Here is a 19,816-nt window from a genome sequence, read left to right as displayed (position 1 = left end):
AAAGAAAAAACACAGCCTGCATAATATCCAATTAGCCAATTTATAATGTGCATCGCATCTTTCAGATAGTTGTTCATCAGTCAGCAGTGATTTCAGACTTTAGTCTCCTAAAATAAACATAAGCAGTATTCTTTTATTTCAACTCAAACCTATATATGTATATTTTGAAAATGGATGTTAAGGAACATGTATTCCCATGAATGCTGCTGAACTGAATCTCCCTGCTAGTTCTCTAAAGACAGGTGTTGTCATAATGTCAGAGAGAGGCTCTAAATATAGTCAGCCATAAAGGTGTTAAAGAGGCTCAGTTTGTGATGATATATGGTTGCCTAGCACATCATGATACTTATCCATGTCTTATTTTAATTGTTTCCTAAAGAAGGGACTGCTGACAATTGTCACTACCTTTGGTAAAGCTATTGAAATGAAACATTTCCCCCATTCCTGACCAAGATGCTAACCTAATACTCTGCAGCTGCAGCTGCAGCTTGACACTGTGCTATTCCGACACAGGTCAGTGCACTCCGTGTATATTCCTGTCTAAGAGTGAAGCTGTGCATGTTTCAGAGTGTCCTGCAAGGCTTCAAACTAAAGCTCACTTCCTCCGACATACACTGCGGGATAAGAAGACAGAACATTTTGAAATTCAACACTTTAAGGTTTCAGAAAATTCAACCCCGCAAACTATTTATTGGACCATTTAAAAATACTCACACCCACCATTTCATGGCAAACCGATGGTGTACCTGTCAGCTAAGAAGTGCTGAAGCTGTAATGCGTGAACATTGTATTGGCCTGATGACAGTCTCAGGGAAACCTCCTAGCCAACATGAGCAGAAGGCCCATCATAATGTCACAGCCCTGTTGCATAACTGTTCCAGACTGACATTATTCAATCGCTCTGGGTTAAAGGACAGCGGCCAGCCGATCTCTGGGGGGTGTCGTTTGCAGGTGATACCCCTTCCTTCTGGAGAATTCATTTAGTTAGCTAAACTTTTATGAGACTTACTTTAAAATATACCTGAAATGTATAAATAAATGTCTCTTCCAATGCGGGCATCCAGTGCTTAAAAAAGACGGCAAAAATATAACATATTGCTTGCAACATTGTTTCACCTGCACTATTTTACTATCTTATTTATTTGTGTTTTAGGTATATTACATACATACTTAGGTTGCACTGTTGGAGCAGTAGTTATTGGACTACATTTATATTGCACTTTTGCAGTCTTTGCAACAACTCACTTTTACATATACATTCATCAATTCACACATTCATGCAGAGGCTGTCATACAAGGTGCAAAACTAACATTCACACACACTCACACACACATTCACACCCCGCTGGCCACTGTTGGCCATGCCATCGGGAGCAATTTGGTCTTCAGTATGTTGCCCAAGGTTGAGTTTTTTTTACAGCAGGGCTGGGGATCAAACCACCGATCTTCCAATTGGTGGAAGAGCGATCCACCCCCTGAGCCAAAGCCACACCTCTGATAGGACAATGAAACCATGAATCTTGATTAAGACGAACCAGTTTTGCAGAAAAAGGTGACATATTGGAGCCCGGGGGGGTTGCTGGAAACCTGCACAGAGACTCGTTTGGTGACCTCTCTCTTGGAGCAGGACAGGCAGCAGACAGCTGTGTAACAGGAGATGGGATTTCATATCAGGGCAGGGGCTCTGTGACCAGCTGACCCTCCACTCGCCTACAACTCTGGACCCTGGCGGCACCAAAAGCAGAAGAAGATTTAAGAGAAAATACAACAGGAGTAGAGTGAAAGAACATACATGCGTGACGAATAAGTGGCATAGTTGGGTTGGATATGAGGGAGGGAGGGAGGGAGGGAGGGGCTGGCTGTACAGACGGTAAAGTTACCGGGGACTGGAAGGAGCAGGTGTGAGCCGGTCAGCTGCCTGTCAGAGACGCCTGGGACACCCCCCAGACAAAGCTGCCTGCTGGGGTGGCCCCCCCTCTGGGAACAGCGCCTGTGACAAGGCCCCATTTAAACATTTACTACAACTTAAGCGTTTCAGCATTTCTTATGCTTGCAGAATTATATCACCAGTAGTGTCTTCATAAACGTTTTCTCCAATTGCGAAAGAGTTTGATTTGATAATGTAATATCACTTTGGGTGCAGGTTTACTAGTTCGGTGTCCCTTGAAAAGGTGGGGGTGGTGGAGATGGGCAAAAACATTTGGCAGGTGTTGATCCCTGTGGAAAAGTGTCTTACTCTGATCAAACTGAAATGTTAACTTTCATTAAAATCTCAACACATGTCACATTACTGTATAAGGTTAGTTGAAAGCAATAATAATAAGTTGAACCTAATAATTATTTAATATTATTGCTTTTAAATAACCTAATACAGTTATGTGAAATCTGTTGACACAATGCATGTATGTAAAGAGTTGCAGGCTGATGTGACTGTATTATTGCACAACCTATTAACAATTCAGATACACATTGGAGTTGAATTCACTAAAAGAACACCAGTCTGTATTAAGCCATGCCTGCAGCAGCTGCAGAGCATACGCATCGGTCAAATAGTGTGAGACATCGGAGAGAATGTGGAATCAAAGAAGCGAGGCTAATGAAGCTAATGTCAACAATGGCATCACCTTTCTTCATCAACGTTCCATGTGACCGTCAGTATTCCCATCAGAGATTCAATGTCTGATCATTGCCATATCAATTAGAGCCCGACTGAGCGCGTGGGGGTCGACATGGAGAGGGTGCGAACACCAAACAAAACAGTACCCTCTAGCACTATCCGAAACAATAGCTTGGTCTCTTTTCTCTTCCTCTTTCGGGAAGAACCAGCAGAGTGGAGGTCACCAGAAGGGTTGGACTGCCTCAATCTAGTCTCCTTTCTAAGTTTTCAGAACGCAACAATCACCAACACACTGATGGTACTGTTTTCACTGATTTTGACAATACAAATAAAATGAAAAAAATGTCATACTTGACATTTGTCCGGCACACACAGTGTTAGTCAGATATAAAGCAAATCAACATGGCATCCGTTTGCAGTCTTTCCCCCTTCCCCATGATCTCCAACGCCAAAAGTGAAGCTCGGCTTTTTTCAGTTCCTTCAAGTCCCCCCCAACACCACCTCTGACCTACCCTTGTGACCCCTGCCCCCCCCCCCCCCTCAGATACACACCACCATTTGGTGTTATCTATGAGCCAAGGGTGGGTGGGGGGGGTGAGGGCACAGCAGCAGTGGCCGTCTTGGATGTCTGAGATGTAAATGCGTCCCTTTCATAAAGTGTTCAGTACGGTGGGTCTAGCCAATAAGGGCGCGGCAGGCACTAAAATGGACAGCCAATGGCTGAGGGTCTTCCCGGTATATAAACAGGGGGCAAAGCCTTTCAGAGTTGGGTGACCCTATTTTGACTTTGGTGAACAGGATCTGATCCCAAGGATTGTTACCTCTTTCTTGTCGGCTGTGAAGGTAAAGAAATATCACAGAGATGATATCTTTGTAGTTGGGAGGTGGTGCAGATATTTGGAGACATATTCGGAGAAGCATTCAAACAGTTGGATGGAGAACACTTATTGTTGTTGGCTTTTTACCTCTGTGATGAAGAGTTTGGAAATTAAAGGATAAATGCACAACATTTCCGGATGTCTGCATCCATATGATGCTTTTTAGGATATAGAGACCTACTGGGTTCAGAGGTCATTCAATTTGGACAGTTTAGTCCTATTGATGATATTAAATGAAAATATGCAAGAACATGATGTTTTAAAGTAGATATATCTGCATTGCGGTGCATTAACTTATCAATACATATAGTTATGTTCCCTGCAAATGGTTCTTTCCTCTGGACGCCGATTTATGGGGACAGGTGTTTCGCAGATAAGAGTAAGAGACTGCCTGAACTTAAGTCATTACCTTTCAGCTATAAGAGTCATTTAAAGATGGCATTTTGGGATTCAAACGTACAAGATAGTTGCTGCTGCGATAGAGCTGATAGCTGCATCAAAAATGTTACATGGTTAAAAAAATTGGCTTATTACCAAAATGCTACACTGCAATTTCATTTGATGTCGTACGTGCGTCATTGCATGCGTCAGTCAAATGTAAAGCTACTCAGAAGTGATTCCATCTGGTTGGAGCATGATGGCATGGACTGAAGGGAAGACATGGGCAGCTGCTAAGACTTCTGTAAGAAGTTCAGCATAGTGACAACTTTAAGTGGTGCACTAAGTGTCTGAATATGCACAGTAAGTGTTGATTTTTTGTTTTTGTTTTTAAAGGGGATGCATATCTAAAACATGACAGGTTAACACTTGCATATGTATGTGTCAAAATGTAAATTGGAGAACTGGGATTGTGCGTGTAAGAATTCAAATACTTCTTGTACATGTGAAGGACATTTAAAAAAGAAAAGAAAAGGGTATGCCGTCAGATGTTCTGATGCTAAAAATACACAGCCAACACATGTTCCACCCCCAACTCGATTTCAACGGGACATCTGAGCCGTCGAGAATTGAGTGACACTTGTTACCACGATTCCTCGGATTCCACTAAACCTCTGCAGCTGTCTTGCAACATATCCAATAGCTCCAAAGTGTTGTTTTTGTGGATGTCCAGATCACCTTCACAGAGAGTGTCAGATTAGAATGATTTGTTTTTCATAATCCAAAGCCTCTGTTCAAGTTCATTCATTCTGTGTTTTCCTGTCTTTGCAGTGTTAGAAAGCAATCATGCCTTTCGGTAACACCCACAACAACTTCAAACTCAACTACAAGGTTGAGGATGAGTTCCCCGATCTGTCCAAGCACAACAACCATATGGCGAAGGTGCTGACCAAGGAACTGTACGGCAAGATTAGAGACAGGCAGACGCCTAGTGGCTACACCCTGGATGACGTCATCCAGACTGGTGTGGACAACCCCGGTGAGTCAAGAGAGAGACCTCCATTCGGATGAAACAAAATGATCAGATACAACCTGAAACTTGTCTCACAGTCTTCTAACATCTGCTTTCCTCCGTGTCTCCAGGTCACCCCTTCATCATGACTGTTGGCTGCGTTGCTGGTGATGAGGAGTCCTACGAGGTCTTCAAGGATCTGTTGGACCCCATCATCTCAGACCGTCATGGTGGATACAAGCCCACTGACAAGCACGTGACAGACCTCAACTTCGAGAACCTGAAGGTGAGAAACAAGCACTCGATGGATAAGACTGTCGCATGTGAAACTGAACACGACACGGGATCATTTCAATGATTTGCACAACTTTAAAAAGACTAATAGTAACTTATCACCATGGTGATGCTCACTGCTGTACATGTGTGGCCTGTTGTACTTCATAATCACACGTGATCCTTTTCATTAGGGCGGTGACGACCTGGACCCCGCCTACGTTCTGTCCAGCCGCGTGCGTACTGGCCGCAGCATCAAGGGCTTCACCCTGCCCCCCCACAACAGCCGCGGCGAGCGCAGAGGCATTGAGAAGCTGTCCGTTGAGGGTGAGTTATTATTAGTTTTAGTACATACGTATGCAAAGGGTTGTGGAGGCTGGGTTAGGATCAGAGTTGGGCTGTTTTAAGAGAAGAGAAGTATATGCTTCCCTTCTTTTAATGCTCGATCATGTCATGTACATTTAAGAAGAAGCTTCCCTTGCTTAGTCTTTCCTGTTTAGATGGATCACAACAGCTGGTTACAACTGTGCATCTGTCTCTGCAGCTCTGACCAGCCTGGATGGCGAGTTCAAGGGAAAGTACTACCCCCTGAAGTCCATGACTGATGCCGAGCAGGACCAGCTGATCAACGATCACTTCCTGTTCGACAAGCCCGTCTCTCCCCTGCTGACCTGCGCTGGAATGGCCCGTGACTGGCCCGACGGCAGAGGCATCATGTGAGTGTGACCAATAATAAGATAATGTGTTTTTGTTGCCAGCAGCATGTTAACACAAGGAATTGCACACGTGACAATATAGAGTAGAAAATAAACAAACATAAAATGTAAACATCTCAAAATAGAACAGAACTAAAAAGTAAAATATATACACGTTGACAGTGAAAGTTCAAAAATCTGTAGACTTTCTGTCAAATAAACACGATGAAGGGGCAAATTACAGCTAACAACATTTAAAAGTAGGATATTATTTACATGAAGTGTGCAAGGAATAGCATATTATATTCAAAAAAGTGTGAAGAAAAGTCCAGTTATAAGTTATAATGCTGAGCAGACCAGCTTTGAAACACTTGAAACTCTCATTGAGGATTATGTTTCTCCAACAACTGCTTGCTGATCCTTCTTCTTGCAGGCACAACGACAACAAGACCTTCCTGGTCTGGGTGAACGAGGAGGACCACCTGCGTGTCATCTCCATGCAGCAGGGCGGCAACATGAGGGAGGTCTTCAAGCGCTTCTGCGTTGGCCTGAAGAAGGTAGATATAAATAAAAACAAACTGAGTTTGGATCGCTGCTGGATGTTTCTCTGACTCTTCCCTTCACTCATTTCCCAGATTGAGGAGATCTTCAAGAAGCACGGACACGGCTTCATGTGGAACGAGCATCTCGGCTACATCCTGACCTGCCCCTCCAACCTGGGAACCGGCCTGCGTGGTGGAGTCCACGTCAAGCTCCCCAAGCTGAGCGTACACGCCAAGTTCGACGAGATCCTCAGCAGGCTGCGTCTGCAGAAGCGCGGCACAGGTACACATATCCTCCACTCTTCAGTCTGCACCGAACAATGTGAAGGTTTACTTTATTTAAAGGTGGGGTAGGTACGTTTCAGAAACCGGCTCGAGATACGCTTTTTGTTATATTCCATGGAATGCTCTTAACATCCCGATAGCAATTAATATCTTAAGTGCTTTGACAAAAAATCCATAAAAAAATGTCATCTGTAGAAGCCGTAATACTGTAAAAAGTACAACCGATCCGTTTAGCCGGCCCGGCTAAACGGATCGTGTGTGTTGGAGGAGGGGCTCTGTGAGGAAGTGGCAGATTTTCTCCGGTTGTGTATTTTCAAATTCTAGCGATCTCGAGCCGGTTTCTCAAACTTACCTACCCCACCTTTAAGTGTATTATGTCAAATCACATCACTGTATCAGGCTAGTTGAAAGCAATATTATTAAATTGAACCAAATCTTTTTTATTTCAACTTAATATTATTGCTTTCAACTAACCTAATAGTTATATGAAATCTGGTGACATAATACATTTCATTAAAGAAAACGTTTTTTCAGTGTGGCAGAACCATGAGGATCTGACATTCTGCAGCATTCTGGGATGTGTAACCTGACCCTCATCTCTTTTCTTCATCCTCTCCAGGTGGTGTGGACACAGCCTCCGTGGGTGGTGTGTTCGACATCTCCAACGCTGACCGTCTGGGCTCCTCCGAGGTGGCCCAGGTGCAGCTGGTGGTTGATGGTGTCAAGCTGATGGTTGAGATGGAGAAGAAGCTGGAGAAGGGAGAGGCTATCGACAGCATGATCCCCGCCCAGAAGTAAAGAGGGACAATCTTGCATTTACCTCACGACCATTCATGTGCAATGGAACCAGCTGACGGGCGTGCAGAGGAGACAGAAGCTCACCAGAGACTATTGAGTCTGCTCGCCTGTGTCTTCCTTCCAGCTTTGTGGTTCACATCCTTCTTTTTGTTCTCGTTCTCCTGTGTTGGTTGGTAACATCCTGGGATCAGCCTCCACTGAGCTGGGCTCGCCTAGCAGACGTGGTATCACCTACTTTTTTTTATGAAAAGTAATGATTATTGACGCTGTTCATATTGCTCAATAAAAAAAGTACCCCATGAAACAACTAAATGGATCATTTTGATGATTTGTGTGGCAACATGAAAATAAGAAATAACAGTCACAGTTTAAACTTCATATATTAATACTTACTTTGCCAGAATATCAAACGCTATGACCAAATATTCAGATTGAGACACCAAAATAAAGAAAAAAGATGCCAACATCAGTGAATTTTATTAATCTTCAGCTCCATGTTTTCCTTATAAACCACAACCACTCAATCTAACTTTACAGTTTGTTTCTGAAGGGAGGAATTAAACAGCAGAGCAGTGTAAAATTACTCATACAGGTCAAACTGCGTGTGTTCTTCAGTCTCTTCCTTTTGCATAAAACATTAACTGTTTCCAAAATCAGTTTTGAAATGACAGTGCATGTTAAATACTGCGCCCCCTGGGGTCTTAATACTGTACCAACCACCATCTAAACCAGACCAGGGACACACTGTCTCTGAGGTACACACACGTTTACTCAACAACATTTTCAAGAATTTTTCACAGTAGATTCCACCTTAAGAAAATGTTCATCCGTCTTATACTAAGAGTGAGTTGTTACACTAAGTTATTTACTGTTGAGCTATTATCACTTCAATATTTTCCACTGCAAGTTTTCGCAAACAACCTGTTCATATTTGCCTTCAGGAGACAGTGACATTTCTATGGCTTGAATGCAACTCAACATTTTAGGGACTTATTGGGATCAGTTTAAATTCAAGTTGGAATAGAAGCAAACGGCACAATTTATTCCCAATGTAAGGGTCCTTGCTGAATCTACAACTGAATATTTGTATCTTCACACTGCACGTCGTGATACGTTCCAAGGCATGTCTCAATACTTGTCAGAACTCAGAAACCCATCTCGAGTGTACTAAACCTATCCTCTAGCAAACAAGGTGGAGTGAAATCACTGCATGTCACCACAGCCTTCCTGTTTGATTTTGTGAGCGGGGAAGGGCCAGGTGCTACATTTAGCATCATTCCCTCGTATTAATTCATGTCTATAAAACAAACGTGTCTTCCAATCCTAGGTGTGCATCATGTTCAATGTTTTCCCCTAAAACCCAAACTCTGAAGTCATGCAGGATTGCAGGTTGGTTTTGTTTCCCATTGTCACTGACATAATCTGTTTTAAACTAGAATTACTTCCCTTGCTCTAGCTATAAATAAACCTTGAGCTCTAAGATATATACTATATTCATATATTATATACAGCCATCAACTGACTGATATAAATCCTGTTTTTTTTTTAAATTATATAATTCTAAAAAATAAATAAAGTACCTGTGCAAATATCCACAAATTGAAGTGTTTCACATTTAAGACATTGGCGCCCTCCAGTGGCTAGTTATCGGTATTACCTGTACAGGTACACTGGAAGGAGCTGATTCAAGTCAAAGCAAAGTGCATTGAGGCCTATATTACCTAATGCTAATATACACCACAATGAGAAACGTCCAGGGAGAGGACAAGGACAGACTCCTGGTGTCCATATGGGTGTCTGCTTCTCACCCTGAGGAGGACAGGTCGACAGCCCCCCCTGTTGGGCTTCATGAAACAGCACACACTAACAGAACTGAGGAGATGTCATACATGGGTCTACAATGTGAGATTATGGATGATGGCCGAGTGTTTCTCAAACGAAGAGCTGAGGAGAGCCACATGTTCATCGTGACGATAGAAAAAGGTCGGTGGTACATACCAAGGTGGTGGACAGCTAAGGTTGGCGTCCCTTTAAATGGAGGGAGTCGGGGGGGGGGGGGGTTATGATGGGTGGGAAAAGGGGGGTGGGGTGTTTAGGGGCACCATGAGCAAAGCCACAACTGAGAGATAGTGTTAACAGTAAATCAGCAGCCAGACAACATGATCTCTGTAGCCTACGTAAATATCACAGTACGTTATTCACTAAAAACAGGGAGGGAGAATAGAAAGCCGTCTCAGTGTTTCTGTCACTCTCTATTTTTCTTTAACATTAAATATGAAGGCGCTGGGGGTTGTTCACTTAAAAGGCAACAGGACTAACAAGAAGAACACACTGTGCACTGCCTTCATCGTGCCTTACCAGATTCAGAACCCCCCCCCCCTCCTGCAGACCAGACACCGAAAGAAGAGGGCGGACATTAGAAGTGCATGTTTCTGTGTGTGTGTGTGTGTGTGTGTGTGTGTGTGTGTGTGTGTGTGTAAAGGTGTGTGATCTGAGAGGTCTCGCTGTTTGCTTTTGGTGTTTCCCATCCACATACTGAGAAGCCTGAGGTGGGATCACATGGCACAGAGCAAAGAATTCCACTGATAATAAACCAATCCTACAGTACCTCAGTTATTCTAGGGAGGGAAAGCGTATGGATTTGGCGAGGGCTTGGTCTGCACAACCAACACGTTTGTTTAAATCACCTGAAGCAGTGGGGGGGCTTCTGTTTAGAAAGATATTCTCAAGTATGTCACGTCTGCAATATAATGCTTTTGAAGAAAGGTATGAGATGAAAAAGGGGGAGGGGTCATCAAGTCTAAATGCTTTACCCAAGTCTTACTGACCAACACTGACAGACAATGAACCCAGCCAATCAGAGAGCAGCACCTGTGCATGTAGTCTTTAAGAGAAAAAAGGCATTCAATGAAGACAATGGTATTGAACTTATACAACACTATGCAGTGGTGTAAAGTAACTAAGTAGATTTACTCAAGTACTGTACTTCAATACAATTTTGAGGGACTTTAACTTTAATTCAGTATTTCAATTATTTGCAACTTCTACTCCACTGCAATTCAGAGGTGAAAGGTGTACTTTTACTCCACTACATGTATTTAATATATTTAGTTACTGGGCCAATCTGCAGAATGAGTACTGTTAGTTTTGGTACTTTAAGTAGATATTGATAATACTATTAATACTATAGTAGAAGATGTAAGTACTTCTTCCACCTTCTGACCTTATACTATTTAGCTAAATCAGCTGTATAATATAATGTTGATATCAGTGTAGAAAGAATGGCACCACAATATTCCCTTTTTCTTGTTTGTATAATGTTTTTGCAAACCATGGGGTTTGTTTCCCAATTGTAAATGTCTGCTAGTCCCATACAGAGAAGTGAATGTGATGGAGTAACGGCATTCTATTGGTTCATGAAGCGGAAGAGGCCCCTGTGATTGGTTGTTTCAAAGGCCTGTCACCCCTCTCCCACTGACCTTAATCCAGTGCACTCGTCACTGATGTATGTTCGCTAATCGGAGCAATGCAACCCTGTGTGGCTACTGTGTGATCACTGAGTCGGACCATATCCGCGATTGTGCATCTTCTTGTCCCTAGGTGATGACGAGTCAGCATATAATCATTGGTGAGTGGAAAAATGCTGTGACGTATAAAAGAAGAAGTTAAAGGAAGGAGATGGCTGGTCAGGAGATGACGTTTGTTAACAAAGACCAAGGACCAGAGCAATAAATAACAAAATAAAGAGTCATTATGGCTAGAGTAGCAATAAAAAATATTCAACTAGTATCCATCTGATCCAGGTCCAGTAGGTGCAGGTGCAGGCGCTCAGCTGGCTGAGCTGGGGGGTTGATTGGATGGAAGGGGGGGGCCGTCAGTCTGTGTGACTTTACGGGCCTGGTGTGTGTGTGTATTTGTGTGTGTGCAGGGGGGGTAGTCATGAAAGAGACAGAAGTCTTTTCTTCCGGGTCCAGCCCCTCGCCTATTATTTTCTCCAATATTTCCAACCCCCCCTCCCCTAGCGCAGTCACATCCACCCTCATTCACGCAAAAACACACACTCAAACACACACTCAAACACATCCTCCATTCAAAGTTCAAGGTCCTTGGAGATTTGGGTGGCAATGTCCCGAAAAGCTAGCGGTGTCCCCCAGAGTCTCGTGTAGCGCACCCCGTTAGAAGTCTCCGAGGTGCCTGTGGAGAGATGGCACACCTCGGCCTCGAAAGCAACGCGGCCCTCCGCCACCCCGTGGCTGCAGGAGAGCAGGAAGGGGCCGGCGTGGTGGACCTGGCAGCCACAGCCGAGCGCCGCCTCCCGCAGAGCCAGAACCACCTCCGCAGGGTCCCGCCGCACCCCCCCCCTCAGATCCCAGCCACGTCCGACGGCCCGGGGCTCGGACGCTTTTTGATACCCAGGTAGATGGCAACTGGGGAGAGGGGGAGAAAACAGAAAAATGTTGATGCTTATTTTTGGAGATATTCATTGATCTGTATGATCCAATCAGAATCAAAAGGCCTTTGTCCTACAGTAGGGAGATGTACAGTGTCCAAGGCAGATACAAAGGCAAAAGGAAAAATAGCAGACTTAATTATTAAATAAAAAGTTAAGCAAATGTTATTAAGAATAGAAGCAAATAAGAACACCATGTTAAAAAATGAAGTAGCATTTTTTTTCGTTTAAAGGTGGGGTAGGTAAGTTTCAGAAACCGGCTCGAGATACACTTTTTGTTATATTCCATGGAATGCTCTTAACATCCCGATAGCAATTAATATCTTAAGTGCTTTGACAAAAAATACATAAAAAAACGTCATCTGTAGAAGCCGTAATACTGTAAAAAGTACATCCAATCCGTTTAGCCGGGCCGACTAAACGGATTGGATGGCCTACCTGCCTGTCAGCCTTTCATCGGGGCACAAACTTATCTCGTGCCCTCATTGGTCATGTGCGCGTTCGTGTGTGTTGGAGGAGGGGCTCTGTGAGGAAGTGGCAGATTTTCTCCGGTTGTGTATTTTCAAATTGTAGCGATCTCGAGCCGGTTTCTCAAACTTACCTACCCCACCTTTAAGTAAGTGAACATATTAAAGTATTGTACGAGCCGGTTAAAAAACATACATATATAAATTGTAACAAAAAAAGGAAATTGCACATATCTGTATATTGCACAATATACTAGCCAAACATTTATTGTATTGCTGTTTCTGAGTATAATTATTTAAGTTAATTAAAGCAGTTAGTTCATTAGTATGCTTTTATTTTGAAGGCATGTTTGGGCAACAGGTAAAAAATAGTCTTTTATGCGAAGGCAGGAGAAGAGGTAAAGCGTTTGATTATTGGAAAGAGAATTAACTGCACAAGCTATTCATTGCCTGGACATTGGATTGACTCTAAGACTCAGAGTGATTGGAGATGTCTTAGCCACTCCACTTATACTACACTATTAAAACAGAAGTGAGCCATCATCCATCTTCTATGAATGCTGCTGCATCATGGGAACTGACCTTGTGACCGCAAATCTCCTGATTCCCTCAGATTCATTTGTGACCCTGTGGAGGAACGGACAGAGCGAGAGGTTACCCCCCACAGAACAATGAGCCCTCTGAGCCACAACTCTCAATGAGATGCCATTCACTAGTGGATATCAAACCGTTACAGCAAGCAAGCATCAACAACAACAACAACAACGAGCACCTGATGTCTCCTCACCTTACAGAAAATTACTTTCTCAACGTTTTTATAGCATGCACATATAAGTCCATTTACCTTGTTCTCCACACACTCCCATCCACTCTCAACATCACATGAAATGATGTTCAACCCATCAACCGATACAGACTGGTTTAATGTAATGACAAACGACAAACGAACCCTCCTTGAATGCAGCATGCTTGTAAGCGAGTGTGTGGGATCTTCACAGTATAACAAGTCATGCGGACGAGCAATCATTCCTAGATAGAGGTATGAGCACGCAGGCAGACAGATGGGGCGGCGCAGGCAGACAAGAGAGAAGCCAGACACATGGGAACTTACTAACTGTTTTTGATCCTTGTGGAAGAGTACAACCCGACACTGATTTGTTTGAGCCCTGGCGCTTGGACGGGTCAAGGTTGACCCTGATGGCACGACGGGGGAAAGCACAAGAAGATACAGATGGAGAAAAAGAGGGAATACGGGGTAAGAGAGAATATAATTGAATCACAGGGGAGCAAGTAGTGGAGAAGAGTGCAGCGCAGCAGCTGATTGGCCAGGACAAAGCTGGGGTTTGATAAGATTAGACATGTGTGTTTATGACGACAGGGGGGGGGGGGTAATCCAGGGCCACAGAAGGGCTTGCCGAAAGGCCAGGGTGATTCGAGTGTTCTGATAAGCATGCATCCATATCCAGGCTGCGCTGTCGCTGAAAGGAAGAACTGCACAACAACTCTACACAATTTCATATGATACATATTGGTTTAGTGTGACGCTATTCTTTTGATGACATATTTTAAGTTTGAGCAGCTGAATCAGCAGACAATGTGCATCATCTCCCCAACACAAGCAATGCACACATCAATGTACCACTTTCTCTGTGAACATACAAGAACATTTGGAAAGCTGGAATCAAATGAAAGCTATGCAGGGAGGAGAGGTGGGACGGATTGAAGCAACTGATCAGGACAACTGTAGACTACATGTCACAACACTCCCTTATAGACAGTTAGAAAGTGAAATAATAACTGTTTTATTTAAGCCGTAACATAATTTGTTATCTGAATAGTTTGACATTTTAAAAATGATAATTGTAGACTAGAGTTACATAAGAAGATTGATACCACTCTCATGACTGTATGGTAGATATGAAGCTAAAGCTAACAGACGGTTAGCTTAGCTTAGCACAAGAACTGAAGGCCAGCTAGCCTTGCTCTGTCCAGATACAAGATGAAGGATTCTAAAAGATGCATCTTTATGTATCTTTTCTTGTTGTTCTAAGTAGTGTTGTGAAAATAAAAAATGTTGATTGTTTAATATATGGATTCTGAATGTAATGCCTTTCATTCTAATGTTCAGAAACAGTACAGCGGTACCAGCCTCTACTCTCACAGCCACACACCACTGCATAGCCGACATAGCACTCGAGTACAGTTAGTACATACTTTTAGTTATTTCAAACTAATGTTGTTACTTACTAAATACATACGATTGCATGGTTTTGTTTGGTGATTTATTTGCACCCTATTGCCTTTGTGACGTTCTCAGAGGCTGGTGAACATGCACACTTCCTGTTTTGCCAAGGTGTGATATTCAATGATCGTTTTCCCCCGTGGCATTGGCATGTTTCGGTTAGAAATGACAGTTACATGACATCACTGCTTTAAAGAGAGCAAGGATTGCCTTTCCCCCATGATTCAAGACTTTATGCTATAATAATCTTCTAGCTCTACTTTCATATTCATTTAGCTAATTATATATATATATAGTAATATAAATAATAATAATAAATAAAAAACAACTAATCACAATTATTTTTGGCTGAAATTGCGATATTATCACAATAATAATAGGGAATAATCATTTTGAAATAAGTATTCTCATTATCAGAGGGAAATATATCTTAAGATGATCTTGGCATGATCTTTTAAGAGGATCTGTACCAAACAAAGATATTTAATTAAGTCCGTAGAATAGGATTTGTGGACTGGGACATTATTCAGCATCAATCTAATTCAGAATAACTTTTTCACATAGTTTGCTTGTAACCAATATTCGACCTACGATTTAAATATTGCACTAGATCACATCGTGATTGAGAGTCCGGTGCTCAGAGCTCTACTGTAATGCAGCCATGAGAGTGGCCTCGGTGCTGAGTGTGTTGGCCTGTACCTGCGGGTGAGTTTGGAGGTTATCTTGGTGAAGAGGTTGGAGGTGGCCCTGGTGCGGGCGTGTGGCAGGGGGCTGGCTTCATGGTGGGACAGGGTGGGTGAAGTAGGCGGGGCCGAGTAGACCGGGGTCCCGCGGTCCCTCAGCTGTCCCCCGTGAAAAGTGCTGCGGATGGTGGAGCCTCGGGTCAGACGGCACCGGTCCGTAGAGGAAGAGGAGGAGGCCGCTCCGGCGGCGGAGATGCTGAGTGTGGAGGGAGACGCTGCAGGCAGGCGGTGGCTCAGGGAGCTGAGAGCGGAGGAGGAATAACAACGTGTGTTAAAGGTCTCCTATCATGCTATTTGTAAGCATATATTATGGGTCTCAGATATATACAAATATATAAAAAACATGTCTATGATGTGTTTTGCTCAAAATACCAAACAGATCGTGCATTTTAAACATCCCTCATATGCCTCTGTTTCAGCCCTGTTAGAGATGTGCTGATTCTGGGTCTGTAGCTGATGGCCCCGCCCCCTTTTGAGCACGGCAAGGCAAGCAGTGAGGTCTCCTCTCTGCCTGCAGATAGTCAGCTACATGCTGCCGTGATTAAACGCCATCTCATGTTCCAAACCACTTGAAGGATTATTTCTGAAACAGTTTGGAGCTCAAATGCTTTTTCTCTAGCGGGTTTACCACAAGGTGAGTTCCTTTTTTTATTTCCTGCTTTTTTACACCTACTCTCTCCAGTACAGGTTAGCTCTGAGTGTTAGCGATGCTTGCTCATGTAAACAAAGACCATATTACGTCCAAAACACATCGCGCATTGTTTCTGATAGCGACGTTCCTGATTGGGCCGTGGGCGTAAAGCCAGCCCACATTTCAGATATTACGTCATATCGGCAGCAAATCTGAATCAGCTCCGTTGTAGCCCTATTTTTAAAGATGTGGGTGAGGAGGAAAAGAGAGAGGGTTTTATTTTCTGACACTTTGTGAGTTCCCTTACACACCAGGGACACATATTTATGATATGATATGATAGGACACCTTTAAGCTGTTGCAGGAATTGTTTTTTATCATTTGGTTTCAAATGAAATATGGAGTCAGTCAACTGGAGTTATAATGACACAGATACACCGGACATGCCTCACCCCCATACCACCAACTGAACACATTCCCTACATCTGGCGCTCTATCTTAGCAGCATGCTTTGCCATCCCTCCCTCTGCTTTGCCAATACTGCTGCCGCCCTGCTTCTGTATCACTGCTGCCTTTCTAAACTCCACTACCACCCCAGCATCCATCCCAGAATGCACCTGTGAGCTCCGGAAGAAGGTTATTCAATTATTACTCTTTAATATTTTGCATGCATTGATGAAGCTAGACCCTAGCCGTCAAACTCAAACTCGATGCTGCTGTGAATAAACGTGATTTGTCTGATGAAAATAGACACTTTGATTCCAGAAACTCCCTATTTCCATGTTTTTATGGTACAGTTAATAATTTCATCGTGTAAAAAACAGTAGTAAAAAAATAATCTGGTACATCTGTATATAACATTGTTTTTAAGTTATGTTAAAGGTGGGGTTGGTCATTTTGGAGAAACCAGCTCGAGTGCGCTAGAATTAGAAAATACACAACCGGAAGAAATCTGCCACTTCCTTACAGAGCCCCTCCTCCAACACACAGGAACGCGCACATGACCAATGAGGGCACGAGATAAATGTGTGCACAGATGGAAGGCTGACAGGCAGGTAGGCCATCCAGTTACTTTAGCCGGGCCGGCTCAGATGATTGGTCATGCTTTTTACAGCGCCACGGCTTCCACAGATGACTTTTTTTTATGGATTTTTTTGTCAAAGCACTTCAGATATTCATTGCTATCGGGATGTTAAGAGCATTCCATGGAATATAACAAAAAGTGTTTCTCCAGCTGGTTTCTCAAACTTACCTACCCCACCTTTAAGTATAAAAGTGATGTTACTTATTTAAATGATGTTAGCTTGTATTAAATTACACCTCTGTTAACTGTATGAAGGAAGAAATAAGTATATTTTAGAATGATTTTGAATATTTCGGCACAAGAAGTGCAGAAACTGAGCACGCACTGTAAGCTCCCAAGACAAAAAGCCTACCTGGAGGTTGTATTTCAGATTTTTTCACAAATCCTCCGAATGAAAGACCAATTTAGGACAATACTGCCTTTCCTTACTAAATATTACCGGCAAAATGAGTGGAGTACCCATCTTCCCTCCTTCTATCTACCATTGTAGCTTCTATGTCATTGCTTTACGGCAGATCCATAGGATGATGTGTTTGCCTGTTCATCTACCGATGTGACATGTACTGAGAAATGTTAACCCTCGAACACGAACGCTACCTGTTTTCTTTGCCGTTCTGCAGGAGAGATTGTCTGTCAGTGCCCGAGCGGTCGGTGCACACGTACGTGTTCCTGCGCGTCATGGCGCTTCCAGGGATGTTATTCTGCACAGAGGGGAGTAGAGCAGAAGACAAGGTCAGGGTTAAGAGTCACTTTGATAATCAGTGGAACCATAGAGAACCGCAGTGACGCGTCCTAAAACCCGGAAGTAAACTCCTTCCGGTTCCTTTCGTCAAAAACGCAATGCAATTTCTCCGTAGGGTTTTGGAAAATAGCTGGAAATAAGGTCTGTGGTTGAGACACATTTAAGAGACGGATCACGTTTTGTTCAGCCGGATAATCTCCACATGTCTATCCTACTTTTATATAATTTTCGAATCATAAATCTAGTCGCCAGAAGCAAAATGCTAACGTTATGCTATAAAGCAGGGGTGTCAAACTCAAGGCCCGGGGGCCAAATCCGGCCCGCGACTTAATTTAATGCGGCCCCACAAGAGCTCTTAAAGAATATTATACGTTTATTATACGGTTACATGCCGATTTACAGAAGCACGTTGCCCATAAACTACATATCCCACAATGCATCTCAAATATGAATTTAGTTCAGAATTTGACTTTGCTTCAAAATTTCATTTTTTTTTACATTTCCAGAATTAGATTTTTTTTTTAAAAAGACATTTTGTGACATCAGCACTGAAGAGACTTCCAATCATTTGCCCTAGACTTCTGCTTTCAGGTGTAGTTAATTATGAAGTTATTACCCTATCCCATAATAACTTCTGCAGAGGCAATAATGTAATATTATACATTATTTTATATATATTAAATATTTATATATGTATTTTTATATAGTCTTAAAGTTACAACCGGCCCTTTGAGTGCAACCATAATGCTGATGTGGCCCGCAATGAAATTGAGTTTGACATGGCTGCTATAAAGGAACTACAGCAGGGTCGCTGCTTCAACGTTACGCAAACTTAAGATCCATATTCAAAAATACAGATTCAAAATTGTTCAAGTTGAAGCGTTTGTTTGAACACTTTGCAGGAGGCAGGTACTTGCTTTCAAGCAGAACAGGGCAAACTAACTTAGCGGGAGTGTTTACGTGTTCGGTGTAATGACATAAAACGGCCTGGACAACTTCTGTAGTCCTTTTCAGCCACTCGGTAACAACCATCGTTTTTCAGACACGTGAACTCTTCAGAAATCACCAGTGGGGTCACTGCTGATGTATTTAATGTCGTAGAACAAAACGTGATCCGTCTCTTCAATTTGTGTCAATGGAGAAATCCCATTGCTTTTTGTCGAAGGAACCGGACGTGGTAAAAATGCTAACTTCCTTCCGGGTTTTAGGACGCGTCACTGCGGTTCTCCATTACACTTAAACTTTAGTATACACCAGGATCATGTTAAAAAGTTACACTAGCACCAAATTGTCTTTTCTCATATCTGATTTAAATGTTTTCCTATGAGGCCTTATAAATTCCTCATATATATATATATGTGCATACATAATGATATACAGTATGTGCATTTTAAGTAGATAGCTGTGCCGATTTTTAAAAGAGGTAGCATTGAACAGAATTGTGCAAACTAACTATAGTCAATATCTTTTTTGCTTTGCCTAAAATGTAGTTATGACTTGGAATGACGTTGGCTTAAAAGGTGTAACCCAGATGTTGGTAATCATTTATACTATATATGGTTTATAAACAGTCAAACCAGGACAAAAGTTGCGCAGTTGACCGGAAGACAACAAAGTGTAGTTATATGTACTGAAGATGTCTAAATGTGATGATTATGAACCAAACTCTGCCTTTTCCAAAGATTTCTAAATGGAGTTTTCTGGACTTCCGTCACGTACCGTGGTGGCAGTCATGTCTTTGCGGCGGTCAGGGATCTCAGACTTGTTGGGGTTGTTGGCACTGCTGACCATGGGGCTGGAGGGGGGGAGGCTGTGGCTCCCCATCACGCTGCAGCTGGCCTTACGTGAAGGCATCCGGCCCTCCCGCAGCTCGCGGTCCCCCGTGCTGGTGGGGCTCCTCTTGGGGTGCATGACGGGCATGGACGGCCCGCCTTTGTTGTGGAGGACAGCAGAGCACAGACACATAGAGACTCGTATAA

General features: G+C 43.0%; 2 protein-coding genes across 3 annotated transcripts in view; one reads left to right on the top strand and one right to left on the bottom strand.

Annotated features, from left to right (window-relative positions):
• Positions 1-3,356: 3,356 nt before the first annotated feature.
• On the top strand, positions 3,357-7,790 carry ckma (creatine kinase, muscle a). The gene is made up of 8 exons (XM_034098612.1): positions 3,357-3,460; positions 4,705-4,912; positions 5,017-5,171; positions 5,353-5,485; positions 5,703-5,874; positions 6,287-6,410; positions 6,489-6,678; positions 7,300-7,790. Exons 2-8 carry the CDS (start codon positions 4,720-4,722, stop codon positions 7,476-7,478), a joined length of 1,146 nt encoding a protein of 381 aa, XP_033954503.1. The 5' UTR covers positions 3,357-3,460; positions 4,705-4,719; the 3' UTR covers positions 7,479-7,790.
• Positions 7,791-9,540: 1,750 nt separating this feature from the next.
• Positions 9,541-19,816, bottom strand: part of mark4a (MAP/microtubule affinity-regulating kinase 4a) — a 29,682-nt gene continuing 19,406 nt past the window's right edge. Inside the window, exons 13-18 of one of the 2 annotated variants that reach the window (XM_034098611.2) lie at positions 19,557-19,768; positions 17,693-17,796; positions 15,337-15,621; positions 13,507-13,589; positions 12,978-13,022; positions 11,757-11,905 (exon numbers count right to left, since the gene is read on the bottom strand). In XM_034098611.2, the coding sequence (XP_033954502.1) occupies positions 11,841-11,905; positions 12,978-13,022; positions 13,507-13,589; positions 15,337-15,621; positions 17,693-17,796; positions 19,557-19,768 (794 nt within the window). In that variant the 3' untranslated portion in view covers positions 11,757-11,840. Of the gene's footprint in view, positions 11,906-12,977; positions 13,023-13,506; positions 13,590-15,336; positions 15,622-17,692; positions 17,797-19,556; positions 19,769-19,816 lie in introns of both variants that reach the window. The other variant, XM_034098608.2, reaches the window with a different exon arrangement.

The sequence above is a fragment of the Pseudochaenichthys georgianus genome, chromosome 14 (genome assembly GCF_902827115.2).
Source record: "Pseudochaenichthys georgianus chromosome 14, fPseGeo1.2, whole genome shotgun sequence".
In the NCBI taxonomy this organism is placed as follows: Eukaryota; Metazoa; Chordata; class Actinopteri; order Perciformes; family Channichthyidae; genus Pseudochaenichthys; species Pseudochaenichthys georgianus.
This window is presented reverse-complemented; position numbering and strand designations above follow the sequence as displayed.